Source organism: Cyprinus carpio, chromosome A19 (assembly GCF_018340385.1).
Source record: "Cyprinus carpio isolate SPL01 chromosome A19, ASM1834038v1, whole genome shotgun sequence".
NCBI lineage: Eukaryota > Metazoa > Chordata > Actinopteri > Cypriniformes > Cyprinidae > Cyprinus > Cyprinus carpio.
The window spans coordinates 8,030,697-8,056,938 of record NC_056590.1 but is presented as its reverse complement, the minus strand read 5'-3'; the positions used below and the strand labels follow the sequence as shown (position 1 = coordinate 8,056,938).

Below are 26,242 nucleotides of genomic sequence, written 5' to 3'. Positions count from 1 at the left end.
ACTGGATACAGTCTGTAAAACTGTCAAAGGTCTTTACTATTTATTTATTTTTTTCATGGGAGCCGCACTGATAGGGCAGAGTCAATCAGAGAGCCACTTTTACCGCAAAGTATCAAAAGCTACAAAAAGCATCTTTTTATCAATCTGTCATCCCTGATATGCAATGCAATGCAATACAAAAGGGGCTATCATTCTTTATCATTTACCAGTCAAATTTGTAACTGAGACAAGATGATTTAAAAAAAAAAAAAATCAGTATTACCTTAATGCTGGAAAGATTATACTAGCCCATCATGCATCTAACCATCCATGTGCACACTCGGTGTTAAGAGCTGTTAAGATTAAAACTGCCAACTCCGCAGTGAGTCAGTGTCATGGACGTAGGACAGAGCAAGTGTAAATATATTTCTAGTCTATATCTCCATCTTGTTGTAAATAGAGCAGACAGTGTCTAACTGTGTCTACACCGTTAGATAACAAGAATAACAACGGCAGCTATTTTCATGAAAATCAAATACACTTCTTCAGTTTTTGAATTTTAGGTAGGCTATGTTTACTGAGGTTAGATTAATATATTAAATACATTTTAATTAGCCTAATACAATTAATAAAATTAAGAAGAATGTAAGAATTTCGTTTTGAAAAAACAGGGGGGGCTGTTGAGCCCATTCTGAACTACGGGAGCCCTGAGTGGAGCGCCGGCGGATGTTAAAAAGAAAACCAATTTTCATTCAAACAAATCGATGTAAACTACAAACTCCAGCTAAACTAAAAAACCCATCAAACACAAAACACCTCCTCATCGCCAGCTGCAGTCAAGTCCTCATCAAATATAAAACACCTGTGATTCACAACTACTTGCTAAGAAACTGGCATTTGCGTAAAGTAGCCTTGTTGACAAGTTTGGGTGAGTAAAGGCAAAGCGCATAAGATATAGTACTTTCAGTGCCCTGTAGTTGGCGATGTAACTTTTTTTTTTAGCAGAAATAAACTGCTGCAGAAAAAGCCTGGTGCCATGCAAAATCTACTGTGTAATTGCAACACTCACTACAAATGTAATGGAGTAACAAGTACAGATTCAAAAATTGTTTGTGAAACTTAATTGACTTATTCAAAAATGTAGTGATGTAGAGAGTAAATGTTGCTAATAGCTTTGATACTCAGTAAAACAACAGAGTATCCAAAAAGATACTCAGGTACAGTAATTAATTACATTTACTCAAATACTTTACACCTCTGCCCCTTTGAGGTGGTTTAGAGCTTGGCTGCTAATAAAGCCTATCGCCGTGTTAGGCATCGAATGCAGAACAGCTCAGCATTACTGCCACCGCCAACCGCACACATGTGCTGCGGGGACCCATGCTGCGCAGGGGGGCGGTAGGATGATTTGGACACCGTGGGCTGGTACTAACTGTCCGTGACAACTGCTGAACAGTCTGCAATGTGGCTTGACTCATGATTGAGATGTTTGGTTGAGAGATCTGGCAGATCGAAGATATAAAACTGAAAAAAGCAGCGGATCAGTTAGATTTCTTGAGGTTAACAACACAGAGTCATATTAGCAACTAGTCAATTAAGTTTCACAAACAATTTTGTCTCATGTATAAAAGTAATAATAACAGTTCAATGAGCGAGTCAGACGTTGATTCAGTAGCCACTTAGCAAGCTCATTCAGTGAAGGATACATCGAGTTGAGAGAGTGATTTAATCATGAATCAGACAATGCTTCTGATTCCAGCAAATATGAGACAATCAATCGTGATTGGACTACGTACAGGTTGCATTGTATGTTTTTGATTCACTGAAGAACCAGCTCATAAGAGTCATTTGCTATTGAATCAACTCGCCATTATTTAGCAAAAGTAAAAACATTCAATTCAGACTGCAAACTCATTCAAAACTTGAGTAAAACTCAAAAGACTTGATTCCTTTTGCTGGGTGGTGAACATTCAGGAAACACTGGCATAAATGCAAAAGAAATTATATAGAATAGTCGAAAAGGACTAAAATAGAGAAAAAAAAAAAAAAAAAAAAGCAATTGGTCCTGTAATTTTGGCTCCTTTTTCAAAAATGTTTATAGGAATGCGACTTCAAAAAGTCTCCAGATCCTCAAGTTAAATGCATTTCCCACCATTCATACCAATTTTCCCAAGACATGTCACACTAAATGCCTCATACATGATTAGTGTTTGTGGGACCAGACCTCCACTGAGCGAGTGGGCACATAGAAACACAAAGCTTCCCACAGTGTGTGCGCGTCAGCACTGACTCACGGCATATGCGTGAGTGTATCTGTCATTCAGTTTTCACAAGAAGTGCGCCTTTTCCCTCCACTCTCATACCTTTTTGTCTCTCGTGCATTGGGTCCCTGGCTCCCACACCATCTCCTAGCAACAAGACACTTTAGTGCTATAAATACACGTATAGCAGAGAAAAAAGAAAAAAAAACTGAATGCAATTAATCAATTAATGAAATCAAAACGCACAAGCCAAAATATAAAAGTAAATTTGATTCTAATCAACAGAAAGATTAAAGGGACAGTTTATCCAAATATGAAAATGTATTAATGTAGTTTCAAACCTGTATGACTTACTTTATTCTCTGAAACACTGAAGATAAGACTGTATTTCAAAAAAATGTCTCAGTGTTTTTTTGTCCATGCAATGAGAGTCAGTTTTGGACCCCACTGACTTTCACTGTATAGACAAAACATTCTTCAAAATACCTAATTTTAAAGTCTAAAGGCTTGAAATGACGTGAATTAATTTTATATAATTATATCAAATACGTTTATAACTTAATTTTTAATTGTACAATATATGAAGATGTCAAACTTTACATTTGTGGGTGAACTATCCCTTTAAGTAGCCAAGTCTATTTATTGCTATTCACAGGTGGTCTATGAGAATTTTATCAAACATCTTGGAAAAGTACTCAATATGCAACACAATTTGACTGTAGCAGGATGAGTTATGTGCCAAATTTTACCACATAAGCTTAGTGGTTTGATAAAATCTCTAACCGTAACAGGGATGTTTGCCTTACAAAAAGTGAACGAGAAAGCCAAAATTGGCAATATGGTGATGATCAACAGGTAGACGCCCTTTAATAAGAAGAAGGGACATAAAATAAACCCCAGATGAGGGCTTAACATCAGACTCTGGGATAGGCTGAGGAATGACTTTACAAGAAACCGCTTTGAGGTACTTTCAAACAAACCAGTGTGCCATAATACACTTTTTTTTCCACATAAGACCACAAGCCCACAAGACAACTTAACGCGTGCACACAAACATGCTCAATCAAAGCGCAATAACAGCTAAAACAGGCACGTCCCCTGGTGTCTGTGGGTTCTGCTGGGACTGCTGTTTCTCTGACGGTTACTGTCACTAATGGGCATGGAGTCAGGAGACCGCCAGACAAAACCCTCACTTGACAGGGCCCTGAACACACACTTAGAAAAACAATATGACATAAGCCTTACATGATAGCACCTGTACAAACTGTACCGGCAAGAACAAACAAACCGGCTGACGAACATCTGACCGAGCATTACATGCAAGTTCGAGGAAATTGGACGCTAATATCCACCTTGTAGGGGTGTAACGGTGCATGTATTTGTACCGAAATTTGCAGTCGGTACGCATGTGTACCAAACAAATTCATAATTGTTTTAACCACTGCACGAGCGGAACTTCATTGGAAACGTAAAAGTTTTACATATTGTTACTTTTGACAAGAAACAAAGTCTCAAATTACTTAAATTTTTTCAGAAAATTCTAACTATAAATGCCGTCTTGGTGCTCTTTGTTGTGGCGCGACAGAACGCAAATAAACACCTCTGTTCAAATGCAGCGTGGAGCATGAGTCAGCGCGATCATCCCTTCCTCTTTACTACTAGTTTTAACACGAAATAAACGTGAATGAACATCTCATGCCTCATGTAATCTCTCAATCAGCGTTTCAATAGCGGAAAGATGGCAATAAAACAGCTTATAAACAAAATGCATTTCAATCACCTAAGGCACATCATCAGTGTCCAAAGCTCATTAGTGCGCCATAAATGAAGCCTTGAGAAGAGCATTTTGCAAAATATTAGATAGAAGTTTAAAGTTTGAATAAATCTGTTATGAAACAAGAAACAGCCACTGTGTAAATGATGATTTAAAATCTGCATTATGTGAAACTTATTGTATAAAAATAAATAGTTACTAAATATAAGTTTACTAAATAGAGCCCGACCGATATATCGGCCGGCCGATATTATCGGCCGATATGAGCTAATTGCATTTAAATCGGCATCGGTGTTTATAACAGCCGATGAAACATAAAAAAACAGAGTCTCATGCTTCACTCATGTTATGAGTGTTGCATAGTTTGCCCACCAGAGGGAGCCCTGCAACTCCCCAGTTGACAACAGCGCCAGAAATCCACTACAGAAGAAAGCTATCAGCCGAGCCACTGAGATGTACTCTTTTGACGGTGAGTCTGTTGTTCGTCATGTGAAATGGTTGTAGATTTAGTTCATACACTGTATATAAAAACAGTGTGGTAGTTCTAGCTAACGGTCCTATCATTATCACTTCTAAATATTCTGTAACATCACTTACAGCCGCTAATGCATTGCTATATTAGATTAGCCACAAAGATAATACCATGTTTATCAGTGGAAGAGCGCGAACGTTAATAAGAGGTCAAACTATAAAGTTAGCGTTTAACCTATTCTAAATATATCTGCAGTGTTTCCCACATAATGACCGCGTAACTGTGGCAGGGGGGTGCGTGTAGTCAATGACTAGAAGTTATGTATAGCGTGCCTCGAAAAAAAAAAAAACAGTTACGTTATTCTAACGCAAACATAGCTTCCTTTTTAGCAGGCCCCTTAAATGCTTGCTATTAACTTGTTTGAAGGTGGTTCTTCTCAAAATTGACAGCGGTGTGTTCATGACACAAACGTTAACCATTCAACTTCGAATTGATTCCGTAATCTTCCGGTAACAGTAGGCTAACTTTACGTTCGCCAGCGCATGACGATGTTTTGATTCAGACTGCACAAAGAGAAGAGGAGAAGATATACGGGTCCATTGTGAATGTGTCTGTGAGAGCAAATATAGTGTAGTTACAGTAACTACAGTAGGTGCGTCAGAAATGATTAAACCAGAGGGGACATGTAAATAAATGTGAGCTGAACAAGCGCTTTTTCTTCTTTTTTTACAGATTGTTTCAAAGCAGCTTTACAGACATAACAGGAATATGTTGTAATAATATAGTTAAATATAAGTAGGTAATAGGTAATACCTATTGCTTGACAAATAAAAAATATATATATATATATATATATATATATATATATATATATATATATATATATATATATATATATATATTTCTCTATATTTCTCATTTTTGCCTATGTAGGAGATCCCTGTTTATTATTATTATAATTCTAATGATGACATGAGTAATGATACATGGTGATATTATTAATACACATGCTTATTCTTTCTCTGTCTCTCTTTCTGCCCTACAGATGGCTGAAAAAAGTGAAAGCTGTAGCAGCAAAGTGTGGGACTACTTCTGCAAAGATTCCTCTAATGCAGTGTTCTTTTGATCATTAAAAAATATATACTTTTGATGTGCAATTGTTTAGTCATTGAGACTGTAATCTAAGGCTTTTTTTAACATAATCCCTTCTGGAAAATGGTTTGTACAGCCCACATACATAGAACAGGCAGATATTTTACTATTGAATGTTGTGTAAGTGTAGTTTATAGGAAATGGGTCTAATATCCAGTTTATTTTCAAAATCAAAATATCGGCTTATAAATCGGCTCTTTTCGAGTTAATATCGGCATCGGCATCGGCCCCCAAAAATCCATATCGATTCTGTTCAGTTCCTTATTGTATAAAAATAAATAGTTATTAAATTTAAGTTTGGGCTCTGTTATTAGTCGTAAGTTGTTACCATAGTAATGTAAAAGGGCTCCCAATAGTTAAGAGCAGAATCAGAAGAAAATTTTAATTGTAATTCAATTTATTTAAAGAAAGAGCCATTTGTTCAGCAAACCACTGTTTAATGTTTAACAAAAACTACTTTTTTGCGAAGTTTTTTCCCCCTACTGTACCGAAACCATACCGAACGTGACGTCAAAACCGAGGTAGGTACCGAACAGTCATGTTTGTGTACCGTTACACCCCTACTGCCTTGGCATCGTTCTTTTGCCATTTCTGTGCAAAACTATTGCCGTTGTCTCTGTTTGCGATTAGCTTTCAGCTGCAACAGCTCTTTTTTATGGCAGAGCCGTGACGCAAGTATGAAAAAGAAAACAAAAACGCCGTCCTCTGCGTCTCTGGTCTGTATTTAAAGGCTCAGAAATGTTTAGGGCCCCCGCGCTCATTCGTTCTGTTTCTCTCCATCTCTCCCCCACTTCCCTCCCTTCCTCCTATTCTTTGTGGGCTCTATATTTAGGCAGAGGAAAAGGTCGTTCTCCATCTACTAATGATGATGGCGACAGGAAAAAAAGGGTACGAGTGTGTGCCAGCGTGAATGTGTGCAGGATGAGTAATACAAAAGAACCACGAGCGGCTCTGCTGCCTAAATCTTCCACTTACAACCGACAATGTTACTCTGCCTTGAAAAATACAGACAGCCGAATGATATGGGGCACGTTGGCGTCCATTCGACAGTTGGTTGCATTGATCCGAGCTGTGTAGAATGAGTCAGTGTTGTTTTGTGCTAATGAGAACGCCCCCGACAAAAAAATACAACAAAACCCTGCAACTGCAACTGTTTATGTGTCTCTCATTCTCTCGGGCGATACGGATATCACCTTCTTATTTGCGTTAAGACGACTCATCTGGGTGATACCTGAAGGCTTGGTTTAGATACATATAATCAGATGCCGTTCTGTTTGTAATAGGCCTATTTGTGATATATTCGATATTATGGTATCGGTACATATTGAATCATTACCAAGAAAATCGTGATAATTAACACTTTTACCAGCAGTTTTGTGCCCACTGCTTGTCACAGATTACACGAGAGTGTCAAGACAGAGCTATTTATAATAGCATCTCCAATTTAAACCTCAAGAATCAGAAATGCCAACGTTGTTTGAGGTGTTGTGATTAATTTCCACTTATCAGTTTTTTTAAACTGTCTGTTTAAAAGAATCACTGATTCAACTGTTTGTTTGAATCATCAATCAAAAATATAATTAACAAAAAAAAAATTTACTATTTAGGGAACAATAGTAAGAAAGTTTTCACTGACTTTTCAACAAAGGCTGTTTGGTCAAACCTAAGGTTCTTTTGATTGAAAAAAAAAAAAAAAAGAACTTTTAAACCATTAACAAAAATAGATAAAACTTAAGATAAACTGCCATTAATATTAAGAACACACAAAAAAAAAAAAAAAAAAAAAAAAAAAAAATATAAAAATCATATTTTAATATTAATAAATATTAATGGCCATTCACACCAAGGACGGTAACTATAACGATAACTAAACATTTTTATTTAATAATCACCCTAATTCTATGAGACTGGGCAAGTACACAATAATGCTGCAGAGAAACAAAATCATTGTAATCTGATGAACGATACGAATATTGCCAGCCAATCAGAATCCATCAAACTTTAAAGAGCTTGAGCATTAAATGCAGAAAGTATATCATCCATTGGTGTGGATGCTAATAAAGCAATTGTTAGAGTAAATATCTCTAGTCATTGCTCTTAGTGTGAATGGACATTTATGTGGGAAAAACGTTTAATCACACTAAGCAGAATAAGGTGATCAGTGGACAGGTACAGCGCTTTTACACCGGGGCTGGTGCCAGAGCCCAATTACAAATAAAAATCATTAAACTCCCAGGCCAATCCTCTCGCCGTACTTTGATGTCAAAACACTGATCGGTTTATGCAGCACAGATGTATTGCGAACAAGCCTATATTTAAAAGCCATCAAGAGTTCAACAATTAACAACAACAATTAAATATGTCGCTCTTCTTCCGCAAAAGATAACAAGTTAACAGTTCCGGTCACAGGTTGGTGACGTCGAGGGTTCAGCTCCCTGCCAGTGGAAACGTGAGCCGGTTCTGAACGAGTGCCAGTCTTGGCTGAGCACCGGTTCCAGCTCTGGCACCAGCCCCAGTGGAAAAGCGGTAACAGACAGGGATAGGGGACGATATGAAGAGAGCGAGTCACCCAGAAAGAGTGAACAGACACCCAAGTTGAGAGAAGAGGATCAAAGTGTCGGCCAGTCATCTGTAGATGAGCAGCGCTAGCCTGCAGCCCTCACATGATCGCCGCCATGCACTCTTACATAATGCGCTGTGTGTGTATTTGTCTGCCCACAACACAGTCATGCATCCTCTTGCCAACCCTGACAGTAAAGGTTCTGGGTTGTTGCCCCCAACAGGCACATAAATCCCTCCACTTCATCTCTATAACCCCCAAAGCAAATAACAACTTCTCTTATGCATTCGAGCCGCACCGGCGCCGCTAACTGGAGAAGGTGTGCTGATGCTCTGCTGGTTAATCTCTAGTTACCTACTGAAGGGTCAGGCCAACGGTGTGAGTTTCTTGAGGACACTGACCAGACTGGAAAAAGGCAGAGAAACTGTCTGACAGTGGATGAATGATACATACACGCAGCTATCCAATGAAATTTGCTTACACAATTGACTTCAATAAGTTATGCTGCATTGAAGCTGGCTCAGATAATTGCTAGAACCAGTTTACATGCTTCCAAATGAATTTTATTGATTTTCCATCTACGCTAATAAAATGCCGCTGCCACAGCGCAAAGGTTTACAGTTGCACTAGGTTGCAAAATGGATGCTAGTTTACTATATAATGAAGTAAGCTTTCTTTTGCATTAACATTAAAGTCATATTGTTACTCTAAACACATTTTTGATTGCAACAATTCACCAAATATGATGTCAATATCACTTTAATATCAATGCACAGGCCAAGGTCCAGTAAATAATAAGCTTTCTCAACAGTATTTAAAACTGAACAGCGTGTTTGCAAGGTAAACACTTCGACAGTTTTAATTTAGGATTTGTTTGTCGACACGCAACACAACTAACACGTTTGACTGAACAATAATACCTGCCTGTATGACGCGCATGTGACATTACCACTTTAACTGTAAATAAGTCAAGGTTGATTGATCACAGCAGGCTATTTCCATGAAGGCCATCGGTGAAGTTTACAGACGCATGACGACATGCAAATGAAATTGAAAAGTACTGACAGAACCAGGTTTACACAGATAGCGGCATCTCTAGAATAAAGGAAAGCTAATTCATAGTTGAATAAACAAGTGATAAAGGATTAGTATTTTAATATAATACTACAGCATTTGAACTAAATAAATAAAAAATAAAACATTAAAAAAAAAATAATATTTAAATGCTAAATACATTAAATGCATTTAAACAGAAATTACAAATCACAACATTATATGTACAGTATAAATTAAATTGAACAGTGCTATTAAACTATTAGTATATTTAAAGATTTTAATAATAATAATAATTATTATGATTATTATTATTATTATTATTATACAATTATAATTACAATAATAATAATAATTATACAATAATCAAATTTAAAAATATGAGAAATGAGCATGCACAATAAAAATACCCAATACTGACCAAAATGAATGAATGCATGAATGAATAAATAAATAAACAGTCTAATAACAAATATGATACCAACATATGATTCCTTCCTATTTACGTTTATTTATTTATTTTATATTGCAATTTTTTCTTTACATTAAACCTCATTTTGATACAATTTAAATGCAAAAAAATAAAATAAAAAAAATACCTTGGGGAAAAAAATTATAGATAGACTCCACTACTCCAACAGTATGAAAATAATGCAACAAGCAACCTGTGCCAACAGTCCACATTATAGACAAAATACAGATAGTCTCCTTGATCTGAAATGTGTGATATTGCACACTTGGACAGGTGTTTTGGGAACACTTTAACCCAAATATGAGAACGGAGGGCAAAAGGGATCAAGTGTTTTAATATGTTTTCATGTGTGTTATCCTCTGCACTAAGCTAGACTCTAGGTCATTTTGCCACCCATGTCACAACATAATGGTATTTCCCACCCAAGCAGAGACTGAAGAGCGCCTTGTGTCCCGAACACCTTCGCCAAGGAGGAGCCATTAGCTATGTCTAATACTTTCACAGCTGTGGCTCCGTAAGCTAAACATCTAGTAGCTGTTATTTTCATGTCTACAATCTTCATGTCAACACCAGAGAGACCAAAAACTCCAGTTACCGGCACACGGCGGTGGAGACAGTGCTCCAGATGTCCGGGACACCGCAGCGCGACGGCCAACTCTGCCCAGACAGAAACCAGACGTGTCACAGGGGAGTTCCTCGTAGGGATATGATTAAATCAACCATAAATGGTCAGGCAGGGCGAGTTTCTGGGCCAATTTTCCTGCTATGTGAGGACTGCTGAGCATGAGGAGCAGCCTGCGACGGCCGCCTGCCAAACAATCCTTACCAACAGGCCTGTGCAGGTCTCCTGAACCGCGTGTGCACTCACTAACCAGCCTGCAACTATCACCAAAACCTTTCTGAAACATTAGCTTGCAGTGCACCTCATATGGCACATGAAAACTTGGCTGAAAAGCATGTTTTTGGGTTCAATATGTAAGATGAACATAATACCTGCATTTTTAAACTTCTGAAGAGGACTATACTTTTCTGCAAGTTTTGTTCCAAAACTTGGCCAATATTTACATTTTTTAAGCTGGCATGAAACATGAACTGAATTATTCCATCCTGGGAAAACCAAGGATTTAGCTGCACAAAAGTTCAGTGTCAATCAAGCACTAATTGTGGATTTACTACAGAAAGCAAATGTGCAAGAGTATAAAAATGCACAGCTTATGGCTTGTTACTTGAGACTGTGTACATGTAAACATGTTCTTCTCACAGAGCCGCTAATATCATAAGAAAAATCAAATAAACCGTAAATGAAATTCAATCAAATTCATTAAAATGAAGTAAAACAGAACTGGAATACTATGTAATTTAAATATAATAGGCTAAAACTGACACTAAACTAAAATGCATGCCTCCGAAACTAATTAAAATAATGTAATTTATGAAATGTTTAATCAATTTATCTTCAGCTTATTAAATGCTAAAACTAATAGAATTAAATAAACTGAAACAGACAAACCAAAAAACTGCTAAAACTAAACCAACTTAACAGAGAGAACTATAACTGTTTTAACAATCTATTATTGCTAAAAACTCTATATTTGTTTTAACTTTTTAAAGATTTCTTCAAAGTAAATTAAAAACTATAAGTTATCCTAATCAAGTTATCATAAATCATTAATGAAGTTACAGTTACATTACAGTTAATACTAAATAATCAAGTTAATTTTCCAGGGCAGTAAAGATAAAGTATGTGTGGTTCATTGGTCAAGTAATCAATGCCAGCCTCCAACTTATAAATTATCCTTCATACAAGTCAGCCTCTTATTATATGCCTATACATGACGCAATCTCTTAAGAGTTCATAATGGTCTTTGGCAACTCGATAGGAAACAAATTCTACCAACATTATTCTTGAAAGAAAACAAGAATTCAATTCCCTCAATGTGAGATATTAAAAGCATGATTTACCAGTGCAAAAAAAACAAAAAGCTAAAGTAGTAGAAGTAGAAAACAGCAACTCCTTTAGTTGACTGGTAATGTGGAATTGCTACGATTCAATCTTAAAAGCCTCCCAACCATCATGTTCTCTTCAGCAGAGTGTTAAATCACACACTGCAGTGGCCTTCGCTCATGCAGCCGAGCAAAAGTCATTAGAACTGCCGAGGTTGCAAGGGTGATAGTGGCATTAGGTTTTATCAGCGAGACATGGATTTCTAATATCTTATCAGAGTAAAGCTCTCATCCTGGTTTTATCTCCTGCTGGGAGCCACTTCTACATGAACTTTTAACCGCTTACTTTTCCTTCCCCCACTTCTGTTCTCACTTAGTCATGGGCAGAGAAGATCAATCAAAGGAAAACCGGTGCAGATCTGCTTGATTTCTCAGGTTCCAGATACCGTTTCTAGATAAGGAAACCCAAAAAAACTGATAAGACACCTATGCCACAAAGTTCAACCTAGATGTTTTTAATGCTTCCTCTACATAGGTGAATGCTCTTCAAAGTTGAAAAGAACTTTTTCACCAAGTTTACCAAAATGATGTCATCAATTACTCATCCAATCCTGAGGAAAGGAGAGGACATTCTGAAAAATGGTTGACTTGCATTGTATGGATAAAAACTGGGACTGGGAGACTTTTTAAAATCTATTTTTTTTTGGGGTCCACAGAAGAAAAAGTCATTGTTTTGGAATGACATGAGGGTGTGCAAATGATGACAGGATTTTAACTTTTGGGTGAACGGTCCCCTTAAACCCGAGAAACTCCAAACCAGAGACATTGTGCATGGTAATGCTGACGACTTGAGGGAAACTAAAGCGAACCTCACCCTCCTGGTCTTGGAGGGCAGGAGGAAGTCAGCCAGATTGAATCTGGCTACGATCATCAAGCTCAGCGTTTTCTCCTTGATGCTCCAAGCTCATTCAGAGCAGCTAATTTTAACTGCCATCACGCAGCCTGTGCCAGATTATACAGGGCTGGGCAGGACCGACCAGGAGGACTCTTCTCCAGAGTTGCCGAAAACAGCAACACAAACTTAAACTGACTTAGCGGAGCAATAAACATGGTGTGCGCCTGTCTCGCCCAGTCACTGTGCTCCCTGTTATTGGTCTATTCAGAAGACAGCTTACTAAATTCTCTACGATGTTCCCTCCCAGTTGTGGGCTTTGATTCTGATTCTTCCTCGTCCAGTTGTCGGAGATCACTGTTCTATTACTGGCTTTTCCACGTGGCTGCAACTGGCGACAGATGCCATACCTAGCCCTTGCAGTAGTGCAAAGCTGTGCAAGTTTCTGTCGTGCTGAAAAACGAGGCGTATTCGCTGGTGAACCCTGCAATTTATATGATGTTGAAAACAGGATTTAAGACAATTCTCCAGCAACAACGTCTAAAAGATAGCATTTAACACAAAGCTCTGCAACTTGTTGCAGCACGTTTGAAGACATTCTCAGTTGATGTCCCCATTGTGAGATTTACCTGTGGATTGGGGGATGGGGACAGGTACTCAACTGACATGCAAAATCGGTTGAGTTAGCTAGTGTTGACTCAAAGATATACCAAAAAAATAGTTGCCATAACAGCGTCTTTCAAACCTTGAGTGCTGTATCTGAAGTAAAGGTTGGAGCCAGCACTGAAATAAACCTAAGCTTGCATTTTGCCAATGATGCAACATCTGATAACGTGACATGGCAACGTGATTGTCTGATTTCAAGCCCTGGCACCCTGTTGAGAGCTGTGATTGGTCCACATCAACTGCAAGAAAGCACCATTTAACCCAAAGGCTGGCCAGGAGACAGTCATCTGGGCCCCAGGTGATTCTCTAGATTGTATGTGTGTGACCTGGCTGAGAAGTGTGTGTGTTGTGGAATGTTTAAAGAAAAGTGAACAAGTTTGAGAGTGTGGCAGACAGGAGACTTGGTGTCTGAATATCTCCATGGGGACCCTGGAGGCAACGCTCGGTGTGTTCAACCTCCCCCATTAATGACCAACCACAGCAGGCAACAACTATGACTTGCATCTCACCTTTAAAGTCAACAAGAATTGGCATTTACAACCAATTTTAATTAAAAAATATTAAACAATACTGAAAATGCTTAAAAGTAAGGTCTGAAAATACACTTTTAAGAGTTTTAAAGAGTTTTTATGCATTAAAGCATGGCAAATTTTCATGCATTGGTTTTATGGTCCAATTTGACACTCAAAATTAGCATGCAGTTTTGTCAAATCTAAAACAAAGAAAAACTCTGATTGGATGACCATCGACTAGTTATATCTAATATTAAGGTAAAACTTTTTTTATGAAAGAAACTTTTAATTAAGCACATTAAAACCAGTAGTGTATATTTAGAAAGTAAATGGAGGTACATTTTGATTTCATATTGACTTTAATTCCACTTTCCACCTCTGTATCAGTGTGTAGTATTACATAGTTTCCTAGACACTATTTTGTAGAGTACCACAATGACTACAGAATGCTGCGCATTCAATGCTGATACCACCCATCTGGAAAGAAGGTTGAAATAAAAAAGAATTAAGAACGAGCAAGAACGTACTATCACAAAAGAGATCAAGAGCATGATGGAGTGGAAAAAGAGGTGGTGGTGTGGGGCCAAGAACGAGAAGTCAATAGATTGCCTCTTTTCAAGTTCTCTGTTGTGGTTAAATTTCTAGACTCAGTCTTCACTTTCATTTTCCTCCAAAGACGAATGAACAGACACACACACACAGTTGCTGATGGCACACGCCACGGCTCCAGCTGTGGGATTAGAACGCTGTCGCCACGGTCGCTCCCTGCAGTACCGAAAACCCTCGCCAATCCCCTCCCTCACTGCTAATGGGCCTTTCATTTACAAGCTTTCCATTAGCGCACAGACATCAGGCCTCCGCAAACTATGCACAGCCACATGTCAGTCACAGCCACTAGCTCTTGATGAAGTTACAATTAGCCTAAATGTCCCATTGAAGCCGGCATGACTTTATGGGTCGTTCTACACCACACGTTTTAAAGGTCTGGAAATCACCTAAGAGCCACAAGATGTCAGAATCCCACTGAAAACATTCGGTTCACAAATAATTTCATCTGCTAATACTCTTATTTCCACTGTTCTGCAAAAGTGGCTGAAAGTTCCACCGCCACATTCAGTGGCCTACACGGAATCAGAAACCCACTGACAGGTTCTGAAAGTACTCTATCCTCCACACAGACCTCCGTGACTCAGATCAGGAGCCCAGATCGAACCTGCATGAGCCCTATGTAGTATCAATCATGATCACTGACTCTCTTCCTCTCTGGCTCTCTATTCCCAGCCGTGCTGCACCAACACTGGATTCTGCCTGCAAAAATAAATTGGTTGCATAAAAATAAAAGTGGGAGCGAGTCAAAGTGGCGTCACCACAAAGATGGCAGCTCAAGAGACGGAGAGAGCGCACAACTGTGAGAATTAGGAACGTGTGTGTGCTGCCTCCTTGAGCGTACGCTGGTGTGTGTGTGTGTAATGCAACACAGACAGCAGCTATTATAGTGGAATGTGGGGGGTCTGGGCCCCACTAATAAACTATGTGCTCCACACATATGCACACAAAACACACACTTCAACCGTGACTTCTTGTCTTCATTACAACCATATTACGGGAATGGGGTGCGCCATTGTCACAAATTCACCCCGATTTATATTTTTCACAAACATAACAGTTTAAATGATAGAATATAGAGTTTTAAGGCCCGTTCACACCAAGAACGATAACTGTAAATATAATAATATTAGCGTCCACTAGGGCTGCACGATTATGAAAAAAATCGTAATTGTCAATTATTCCCTTGAAATTGTAATTGCGATTATTAATTACGATTATCACAATTTACGTTGAATGATGTTTATAACATTGCTTGTTGCACTTGCATGCCATATTTTTATATAAAAATAAACAAGCTGAAAACACTCTAAATGAAAAACTTTTAGTGCTTTTCTATAGTATTAAGTCTCAAATTTCAACTATACATCGGATTTGTTTCTTCTTTAAATTATAAAAAAAGTAGAAATATGGATGGTATTATAATTTTATACTAAAATTTAAATAATGGGGAAAACCCTTAACATAACATGTAGAAAGAAAAAAAACGCATCTTAAGCACGCAGAATAACATAAGTGTACTTCGAACGATTAATTGCTGCTTTGAACAATTACGTAATTGTGGCATCCATAATTGTAATCGCGATTTCAAATTCGATTAATTGTGCAGCCCTAGCATCCACACCAGCGATCGATATCGTCTGTGTACTCTGAGCACATGCCGCTTTAAATTTTCGAGCTTGTGATAGCAAGATGGATTCTGATTGGCTGTCAATATTTTTATCGTTCATCAGCTGAAAAAAAATTGCTCGGAAAGTGATTCCAATGTTATCGTTTCTCTGTGCCTTTATCGTTATAGTTGTGATGTGGACTCTGCTATTATTTAATATTGAGAACCATTTTTAGAACTATATCTTTATCTTTACAGATATCTTAATTGGTGTGAACAGGCCTTTAGAATAGAATCTATACAAGACAAATTAAAAAATTAGTTCAAAGCAATTCACTTGAATGGACACAGTACTTTGAAACTGTGACAAAACTATAAGCTGCATATTTAAAATTTGTTCAACTACAGTTACTCTGGAAAACAAAGTTCTGGAAAAAACTGTTTAAATTATACATTCTAACAAATAAATGTGCATTAAAAACAAATTTAGAAAAACAAACAGAAATGACTTAACTGAGCACAACAGGAATATCTGAGAGAGTTTTACAATGCAACCTGTCTTAACAGTTAAAGCACAACATGTTAACTGAAATACAATAACTCTGATGGAAATATTAAAAGAAAAAATTGACCAGTCATCCATTCAGACTCATGTAAAACAAAAAAAAAGGCACAAATATTTAAAAAAGAAAACATAAAACAGAGATTTGCACAGAGACGCGTCATTTTTTAACTAGTTTATTCCAAACAAACTGATTTACTTCAACAGATAGGAAACTGATTTGCTACACTTTATATGAGAGATAGAGAGTTTAGACAAGTGTGTTTGATTACTTGCCATAATTTGTTTGCTTGAACTGCATTGTGCAATATAACGTGACATAAAAGCCTGATTTGTGGCATTTGTGACGCCAACAAATATTCCCAACCTAGTAACCCAGGAATTTATTTTTTTGCCCTTTTCAGATAGCCTAGTTCTAAACTGAAAATAAACTCCTGAATGCTCGCTAACACTTCACAACTTTCCTCACCATAAGCCTGGGCACAAACTCCAAATGGGAATGCTCTTGAAAATGTCAGGGAAAATATACACATCACAAACTCACAAATTGTTACACGAGCGTGACCACACACACACCAAAAGGACGGCCAAAGCCACACGCTCACACAGACAAACACACACGGGGGGAAAAACTGTCAGCCACAGTCTCGACAAAACCTCAGAGTTCCCACCAAACCGTGGTCTCCACTAGACACAACACTCCACAAGTCGGTTGAGCTCAAACCTCAGTTAGCAACCTGCTTGGCACAATGATCCAGCGTGCACGGCAATAGATACACGGACACCTGAGTTCTGAAATGCAGATTAAAGAAAGGTGTGCCATTAGATGACAAAGCGCCACCTGAACCCTACACCACCTGTGTACTATAAAGAAACAATGTAGTCACATGTGATGAATCCGACAGAAAGATATTGATCTGAGATTACATACAGGAAAACAAATGAGACTGACTCAAGAAAGATAAAAAGAGAAGATATTTCAAGCCCTTTTGAACTGAGATGAGCCATTATATTTAGGTCACGGTGATTGAATCCATCTTTAGATGCCGGAAAATGCCTTGCACAATCACAACAGGATGTCCTATGACAAAAGGCACTCATCACAAGCTTTCCTACTATATATTACAGTCTATATTTTAAGCAGAAAATTTAGGACAGAGGTCTGGCAGAAGACATCCTTATTCAAAGGAAAAATAATAACTCGTGTCTATTTAATGGGGGAAAAAGTTTACAGATGTGATAAGGAAGCTTCAAAGTATCTGGCAGCTGATATCTAAGCTTCACTTCTGCTAGGATAATTTTCTAAATATTCTGAAATGAAGCTCACTATTTAAGAAGAAAGTAAATGTGTCACTATAGGTCAAATCGTAGTATACGAGTTTCACTGTGTGACTGGGTTAGATGTTTGTCTATACGGTGTTTCCAGGAAAAAACACAAGCCAGGAAGCACAGCCAATCTGCCAAGCCACATAAAACACACCAACCAATCGCATGCACACTTCCTGAGCGACTCTAGACAGGTTAAGTCTTACAAGTAAGCAGGCCTGATTACATATGCTAACTTGAAAAGCAAGACCTGTTGTTTAAAAAGAATCCAAACATTTAAAACAAAGAAACAAAAGGTTCCTCCATACTAGATGGTTTGTTATAGAAAAGCTGCATTTACAAACTGAAGGGTTTGGGGTGAATTTAGTATTAACACTCATCTTACTGACTATTGCTTACAGAGAGGGGAAAAGAGCAAAAAAAAATTATAATAATATGCAACAACATCCAAATAGTGAAAAGAAACACACATGGCACGTTCTTGCAGCGAATGAGAAATTAAACACCAACACCTACGCTCAGCCCAACCTGACCCTCCTTTGAAAAATAATGGCACCCACCACCACCCTCCCAAACCACTGGCTAATTGCCCATGTGGGTCCCTTAAAACTTCACACGCTGGAAGAGACAACAGAGAGCCCGGTTCCAGATGTGAGACTCACATGTGGCAAACTGTTGATATAATGAATAACGCAATTGGAAAAAGGCACCAAAAATAGGCCACTTATTGGCCCACAAGGCAGACAGACAGATATCGCGCTTAGCTGGGCGAGAGTTGACGGCCAAACAAGAGTGCCAAAGTGCAAACGACTGATGCAACGGTGTATCTTTTTGCAGAAACCCTAGCGAGAAGCACACTGGAACTTCAACAGCAGGTTTAATACAAAATAAATGTGTTTTCCTGTGATCTAAGCCAAATTCTGCGACAAAACTTGGAACTCACGTGTGATCAAAGCAGTATGGGAGTGACTTCATCCTAACACAATACTATTAACCGGCAGGTAAAATAGCTGGTTTAGGTGACTCTTTAATCCCTTGGGTGGCAAAGTAGCTATTCAAAAGAAAGAGGCCGATCTCATCGCTCCAACACAAAGCCTAGGTGACCTGGGCGGGGAACACCTCGCCTAAAAGGAACAATTTGATATGGCACAAGGATTAACCATACAGCTCATTTCCGCTTGTAGAAACTCTTTTCACCTTCTGTTTATTTTCCTGTCTAATCTTAAAATAAAGGGTTGGGTGATGGATAAAATCAATTCCAGCATATAGCCTACCTGACCTTCATGTTGTTGTTTTTTTTACCCACAATGCACTTCACATGCAGGGAATTTTAATGAACTCCCTGAATCAATGAAAACGACTTAAGAGCAGACACTTTGTGAGTTCTGCTACCTTTAAAACCCCACTCTGTTTGGAATTGACATGAGCTAGTAAGCGTGTGCAGAACCCCACCTCTGCACGCCTACACGAAAATGCAGACTTGCGTCCCAGACACGACGCACAACATGGAAAACTTCTACCATACCATAAGAAGGCTTACTTTATACTGCAGACCAAACGAGGGGGAGGACGAATGGAAGAATTAGCTAATGGTTTAATGCATAAGACCACGACTTCAGCGTTGGTGGAGCTCAGACAACCAACAGAGACCGAACTGACATGAGCTGGCAGCATTTTCACATACACCCAGATGAATATTCACCAGGTTATCATGAACCAGGCGGTTGTAAGGCACAGATTACAGTGCAAGACTACTGTAAGATACTCAGATGAGTTGGTATAAAAGCTGCCATCAACTCACTTTCATTATCTAGTAGTAACATGAACTGAACTCAAGGTTCATATCTTTGACAAGTTGTTGTTTATATTACAATTACACACTGCAAAACTAAAAATAAACAATCTTATGTTCCTGCCCATTTAAGGGTTACAGAAAAGTGGTTTTAGCTCGTCAAACAACCAGATCAAGCAAGTAAAAGTGATTGTCAGCTTATCCAAAATTAGCCTCCATACAAAGTAAACAAAGAAATGCAGGACATACTTAACGACCTGGAGCCCAGTGAAACACTCATGTGACATTCAACTTTACATTTTTAGACGCAAGACCCTATAAACGAACTAAACACAACAGTAGACACAAAGCATGAGTAAATGTGAACTATCTTGTGTAAGATCCTCCAGCTCACACAGAGAGGCGCTGTGATGGGATGCCACTTTCTCAGGGCCAAATGGCTGAAAGTTGCTCGCAAATGGTGGATGCCATACTTGGATCAACACAAGCTGTTAAAAAGCCCTTTTAAACACCTTTACATTTCTCACAAAGTGTAATGCATCTGGAAGCGTGACAAAGACGTTCAGCGTGTGAATCGTGTCAGACGTGACTGTCTAAGTCGGGACGCTTTAAAAGTTTTAAAAATGTGTGTTATCTAAAATATCGATTTTCCCCCTAAAAGCAAACTTTTCAGGTTAACGAACAAGTCAGAATTACAGATGCACACAAATACCTTGCTTGTAAATGTCATACAATATGAAAGTGATCTGTATAGCCTACATAAAAACAGACCCAAAAGTCATTAAAAGTAACTCTGGCAACTAGCTTTTAACTTTACAATACATTCCAAACAACACTATATGACTTTGTAACGTTTAATACCTATCTGACTTAAGTCTGTGCGCAAAAAAAGTCGCGTAAAATACTAATATTATAAAAACATCTCCTAATCCGAACGGAATTAGCGGGCTGTGAAACTCCTCTAAAACGACAAACACCTCAAAACTCTCTAAAAATACGTTTCTGGCATCTTGACGTTCTTTTAACAGTTATCTAAAGTTGGGTTATAACGATCTGTTGTTGTTGTTGTTGTTGTGTGGGGAAACTTACCCGTATCGCCCGGGGTCTTCATGTTGGAGAGTATAGCCGCTTCGTTAGCAGTCGTGCTAACTGAGAAAGAGAGCGAGTTAGAAAGAGAGAGAGAGAGAGATGAAATGAACTTCTTCCTCTCGGTGAGCTCAGGATCGCACACAAAACTCCTCTGTAAACTTTTCCTCCTCAAATCCAGCCCCTTCACTCGTCCTCCCCCGGTTTGTTTGCAGTTTTCGTGTTGTTTTTTCTCCCCAGCGTGGAGGACGCACGTCGCTGCCTTGTGGCCGGACAGACTCGCTCTTTTTCGGTCAGATATCGGAGCGCGTCGTGCCGATAGAGGAGCACCGTGTCCGCGCTGAGCTCCTGGTTAGTTTATATACGCTGCGAAGTTGCATATTCAAGGCTCCTCGCTGAAACACGAGGCGAAGCCGACAAAATCAAAACAACTGCCCGATCCACTTTTCTCCCTCTCTTTACACGGACTTTTTCTTTTTCCACTCACTCCCTGCAACTCTCTCTCCCGTCTGCCCCCTCCCTCCTCCTCCTCTTCTTCTTCTATCGGGGTGTCGTGTTTCGTTCTTCCAGCCACACGGGGCCGCCCACGCTAAGCGGGGGAGGGAGGGGCGGACCGGGCGAGTAGCCACGCCCACTCGCCGTTTGTGCCGCGGCTGGCGTCACTGCGGCGTTGCTGCGGAGACCGCCAACGCTGTACGATCTTGGCCAGCATAGCGAGGTGCCGATGACATGTTGTCCCGCAGAAACAGACCGAAAACCAATAAAATCTGTCGTCAGTGGTGGTCTCACGTTCCTCAGAGTTGACACTGCTAAAAACTAGCTTTGCATTAAGTCTCGTTGTGAATAATAGCTCACACAGAGACTGAAAATCTGTTTTTATTTACTCATCCTGGTGTTTTTCCCAATCTAAATGTGTTTCTTTCTTCGGTGGAACTCTGAAGAATATCAGTGCAACTCTTTTCTTACAATAAACATGCACGGAGTTCAAGATAGTCCATGCAACTTGTGCATAGGCCTACTTGATGATTTGATATTAAGCCATTTTTTTAAGCTTGACAATTTATATTTTGTGGAAAAGTGCCACTAATGAAACAGTCATATTTATTTTTTTGAATAGTTCCTTCGCCCCTGCTAATGTGACTCAAAGTCTGAGGATGAACATGCTTTAAAAAATATTTACATTTAGTCATTTAGCAGACGCTTTTATCCCAAGCGACTTACAAATGAGGACAACAGAAGCAATCAAAACCAACAAAAGGGCAATAATATGGAAGTGCTGTGACAAGTCTCGGTTAGCCTAACACAGTACAACATAGCAAGGTTTTTTTTTTTTTTTTTTTTGAATAAATAAAAATAAAACAAGAAGATAGAATAGAAAAAGAATAGAGGATGCTAATGTTAGAGGGTCTTTTTTTAAATAAAAATAGTATTGTTGGCATCGAAGATAAGTTTGACAGACATAAATATATATGCTGAGGAATATTCATTCTGCAGTAACCTTTTGGAGAAAAGGCCATGGATCCAACAGATGCTGAAATTATAGCTTATTATGTGTGCGAAGCAAAGTGTCACAGTGTCGTAGCATATGGATTGAACGCAACAGAATGTTCTTCAAGGTTGTTTACTCAGAAATATGCAATTGTTATTGTGAGTGCTAAATGTGGGCTGGAGTGAGAAACGAATGTGAGTCTGTAGGTGGCCTTCTCTTTTCCTTATCTCTCATTCTTTTCCTCCACCGCCTCCCTTTCTCGCTCTCAGAGCGGGAGCAGTTGTCAGTGGAAACTCAAGGGTAGTAGATGACATTTGTAAAGCATCTGCACGTAAGTGCTAAATTAACAATTCAGTGTTAATGCTACTAGCAAGCACAAGCACATAGGCCAGGCCTTGACTTCTTCTTGTATGCGAACCTCATCTCTGGGGACTTCCAAATACTGAGAATGCGACGAAACCCCACACTTCATCTTTAAATGAAAGCCATGGCAAAATAAATGATAAACAACATTCGTCTTTCATTAGCCATGATACATTTCACGCATGATGCTCAACCTCAATCATTAGCCTCTAATTAGCATTTAAAGGAAAAACTGACATCTACCAGTAATTGATGTTAATTTGAAGAAGGCTCTGGGTGTAAAACTCTGAATACACAAGCTGTAGCATAAGCAAATGACTCATAACGAGTAAGACAGAGAAAGAGACAGAGATCTGGTTTGTGGCCTCCTTTGTGGCACGACCCCGCCGTCTCTAATCAGAATGACAGACAGACGCGCAGGAGAGAAAGAGATGGGAGAGACGGAGATGAGAAAAAAAAAGAGGAGACATACTCAAGGCAAATGGGTCTTGGGAATATACAAAGTGGCACACGGCACGGGATGAACTGTAGGGCTTCTTTAGTGCAGCACTAATGGGCAATTCACATATTCTTGTAACTTAATGAAAACCATAACCGTGCGCTAACAGAAATAACCCTTTTTTGGGAATCCAAGAATATCAAAGCGATGGAAGGACATAGCAGTGTTAGTACATGATAAAGATTACTCCGAAATGGATTCATAGGGAGAAGAAAGAGGTAATTTATGTGCTGTTTTTTCCATGGTATCCTCAGATGCACAGAACTTTTGAGCGTTCGGGAATCTGAACACTGACATGCATGTGATCATGTGAAGACGAGAACGGGATCAGAGCACTGTTGCTGTGTCCGAAATCGCTCACTTGTTCACTGAATCACTATTTTCAACATGTAGTTTACCACTTTGAAAGGATAAGGATAAATGCTGTTCTTTTGAACTTTCAAAGAATCAAAGAATCCTGAAAAATTCACAGTTCCCACAAAAAATATTAAGCAGCACAAATGTTTTCAACATTGATTAAAAAAAAATGTCTTGAGTGCCAAATCAGCATTTTAGAGTGATTTCACAAGGATCGTGTGAGACTGAAGACTGATGCTAAAAATTCAGCTTTGCATCACAGGATTAAATTACATATTAAAACATATTAAAATAGAAAACTTTTCCTTTAAATTGTAATAATATCTCACAGTTTTACAGTTTTTCCTGTATTTATGATTTTAAAAATGTGGCCTTGGTCAACACAAAAGTCTTCTTACTAAAACATTTTTTAAATCTTAACGACTCTAAAGATTTGAACAATAGTTTAGTTCACTGCATGGGAAACAAGTGGACAAAAAAAAGAGATAAACCGTGGTATTAAACTTTATTAACAGATAAAAACAAATATTATAAATAATTCTGACTCACTACATTTTAATGTTTCAATTAATGTATGACTTATTAAAACAGTGAAAAAGCAGCACCAGTTTATATACAATAGTATCAGTTTGTATATACTGGCTGTACACTATATAAATCAGAGTGCATTATGGGTATAAAATGCTATACAATATGTTCACCATAGGGAGTTTGGACCAAGCAATTAAATCAAGTGTCAACACAGTCTAATGGGAGTTTAATGCACACTTTAATTGTTTTTAATTCCAGAAAGCAAGATAAGGCTTGAATTAACACCTTCCTTGAATTATATAACCAACAAATTCAAACAATTACCAATTTCTTTTTTCTATGCATGACTACATCTTTTGGTACATCACTAATTTCAGCCATGCTGCATTAAATTACTTGTCTTACATAGAAACAAGATAGATGTCATAACAAATCAAAGTGATCCTTCAGCCTGTTGTCCTTTATTTCAACTTCTCACCCCCTGACAAGTCAACACAAAACACCACAATCACTGCAATTAGCATCCTATCTCCCACACATCTGAGGCCAATGATCACTCAACTGAGTATTCGGAATGAATGAGGAAGATTAATCACTGACAGCCAAAAACTACTGATTAATGAGCGGTCATTAAACTTCATGAAGGACTGATCAAAGCAACTTTGCATATGTTGCGGCCAGGTTTACAGCGCAACAAATAGAAGTTTCTCGAGCAAGGCAGAACGGGGGTGGAAGGGTGTTTCTGCAATTTCTGTTGAAGGAAATCTAATGATAATGCGATTGGGGTTCGGCAGGAAAAAGCGTCCTCTCTTAGTCACCTCCCAAACATGACTATAGTTCTAGTAGTAAATGGCCCCCATTGACCCCGTGAAGGGGGCCCAATATACACATCCACATATGCATGCATGCAGAATCCAAACACACACACTCAAACGCACAAAGGGAGCATTGTGCACGAATGATGGAAGGTTCTTATGTGTGCGTGCATGTGTAATTGCTGTTATGAAGGTGTTTAAAGGTGTCAAGGTCAGCAACATGGCATTCCTTTTCATTTTTCTCACCAGGTTTTCAAAAATACAGTTAAACTATGGCATCCGAGGTCTCCTCTTCCAGGCATCCCAGCTGAAAGAGAGAGAGAAAAAGAGGCCGAGAGAGATGAAGAAGTGCTGTGGGACCGACAGGGAGGAATTCTCAAGGGAATCGGGGATTAGGAAAGAGTGTCAGAGAGAGAGAGAAAGGAAGGGGTTGGGCTAAAATGCTAAAAGTGCAAGGGGTAAAAGCAGCAGCCCAAAATTGGAGGGGGAAGGGAATGGGGGAAAGAAAGAAAGAGAGTTTATGTATACATCTGTGTGTGCGTGTAAAGGAGCGTGTGAATAGACTCTTTGTGATCAAAAGACTTGCTTATTTTCTTGGCGCTTGAACTCTTTAGGAAACACATTTGGCCTGTCTCTCTGCTGTCTGCCACACTAACCTCGTAAGACACACCTTTGACTTTACACACAACTGCAGAGACGGATTTTACATTTTGCGTTCCCAAAGACATCTCCTGTTCAAACGCACATGCACATCTCAAAGGGATTCTTGATAAGGAGCGTGCAAATTGACGTCCATGTTTTTTCTTTCAAGTATACATAAATTCTCCCTCTCATTCTGTTCAGTGTCCCATCTCTCTCTGCTTCTCTTTGCCCCAGCTGGTATTCACACATTTCTAATAGGATTACCACACTTTCACTTTGGGGAAAAGCAGATATATGTATATGAGTGATGATGGTGTGTAAGAAACGAAGTAGGGAAAGCAATTCATTGGGTTAAATGTGGATGAGGGAGATCCGGATTGGAGCTTGTATATGAAGAAAAAAAAACAGGTTGCTAAGGTGTTCAGAGTGGTTGCTAAGGTGTCTAAAGTGGTTGTTCTAGGACATTACTGGCCCTAAAGATGGTTGCTAGTCTATTGCAAGGGTGTTCTGGGTGGTTTCCAGGATATTGTGAAGTGAAATGAAGTGAAGTGACATACAGCCAAGTATGGTGACCCATACTCAGAATTCGTGCTCTGCATTTAACTCATCCAAAGTGCACACACACAGCGGTGAACACACACACACCATGAACACACACCGGGAGCAGTTGGGGGTTCAGTGCCTTGCTCAAGGGCACCTCAGTCGTGGTATTGCCAACCCGAAACTCAAACCCACAACCTTAGGGTTAGGAGGCAAACTCTCTAACCACTAGGCCACAACTTCCCTACAAGTTACTTGTTATGAAGTAAATAAGTTGTAATGAAGACA

General features: G+C 38.9%; 1 protein-coding gene across 2 annotated transcripts in view; it reads right to left on the bottom strand.

Annotated features, from left to right (window-relative positions):
• LOC109111349 (ETS domain-containing transcription factor ERF-like) overlaps positions 1-21,261 on the bottom strand; it is a 31,736-nt gene extending 10,475 nt beyond the window's left edge. For both annotated transcript variants that reach the window (XM_019124268.2, XM_042776210.1), the window contains exon 1: positions 20,722-21,261. In XM_019124268.2, the coding sequence (XP_018979813.2) occupies positions 20,722-20,743 (22 nt within the window). In that variant the 5' untranslated portion in view covers positions 20,744-21,261. The remainder of the gene's footprint in view (positions 1-20,721) is intronic.
• Between the last annotated feature and the right edge of the window lie 4,981 nt (positions 21,262-26,242).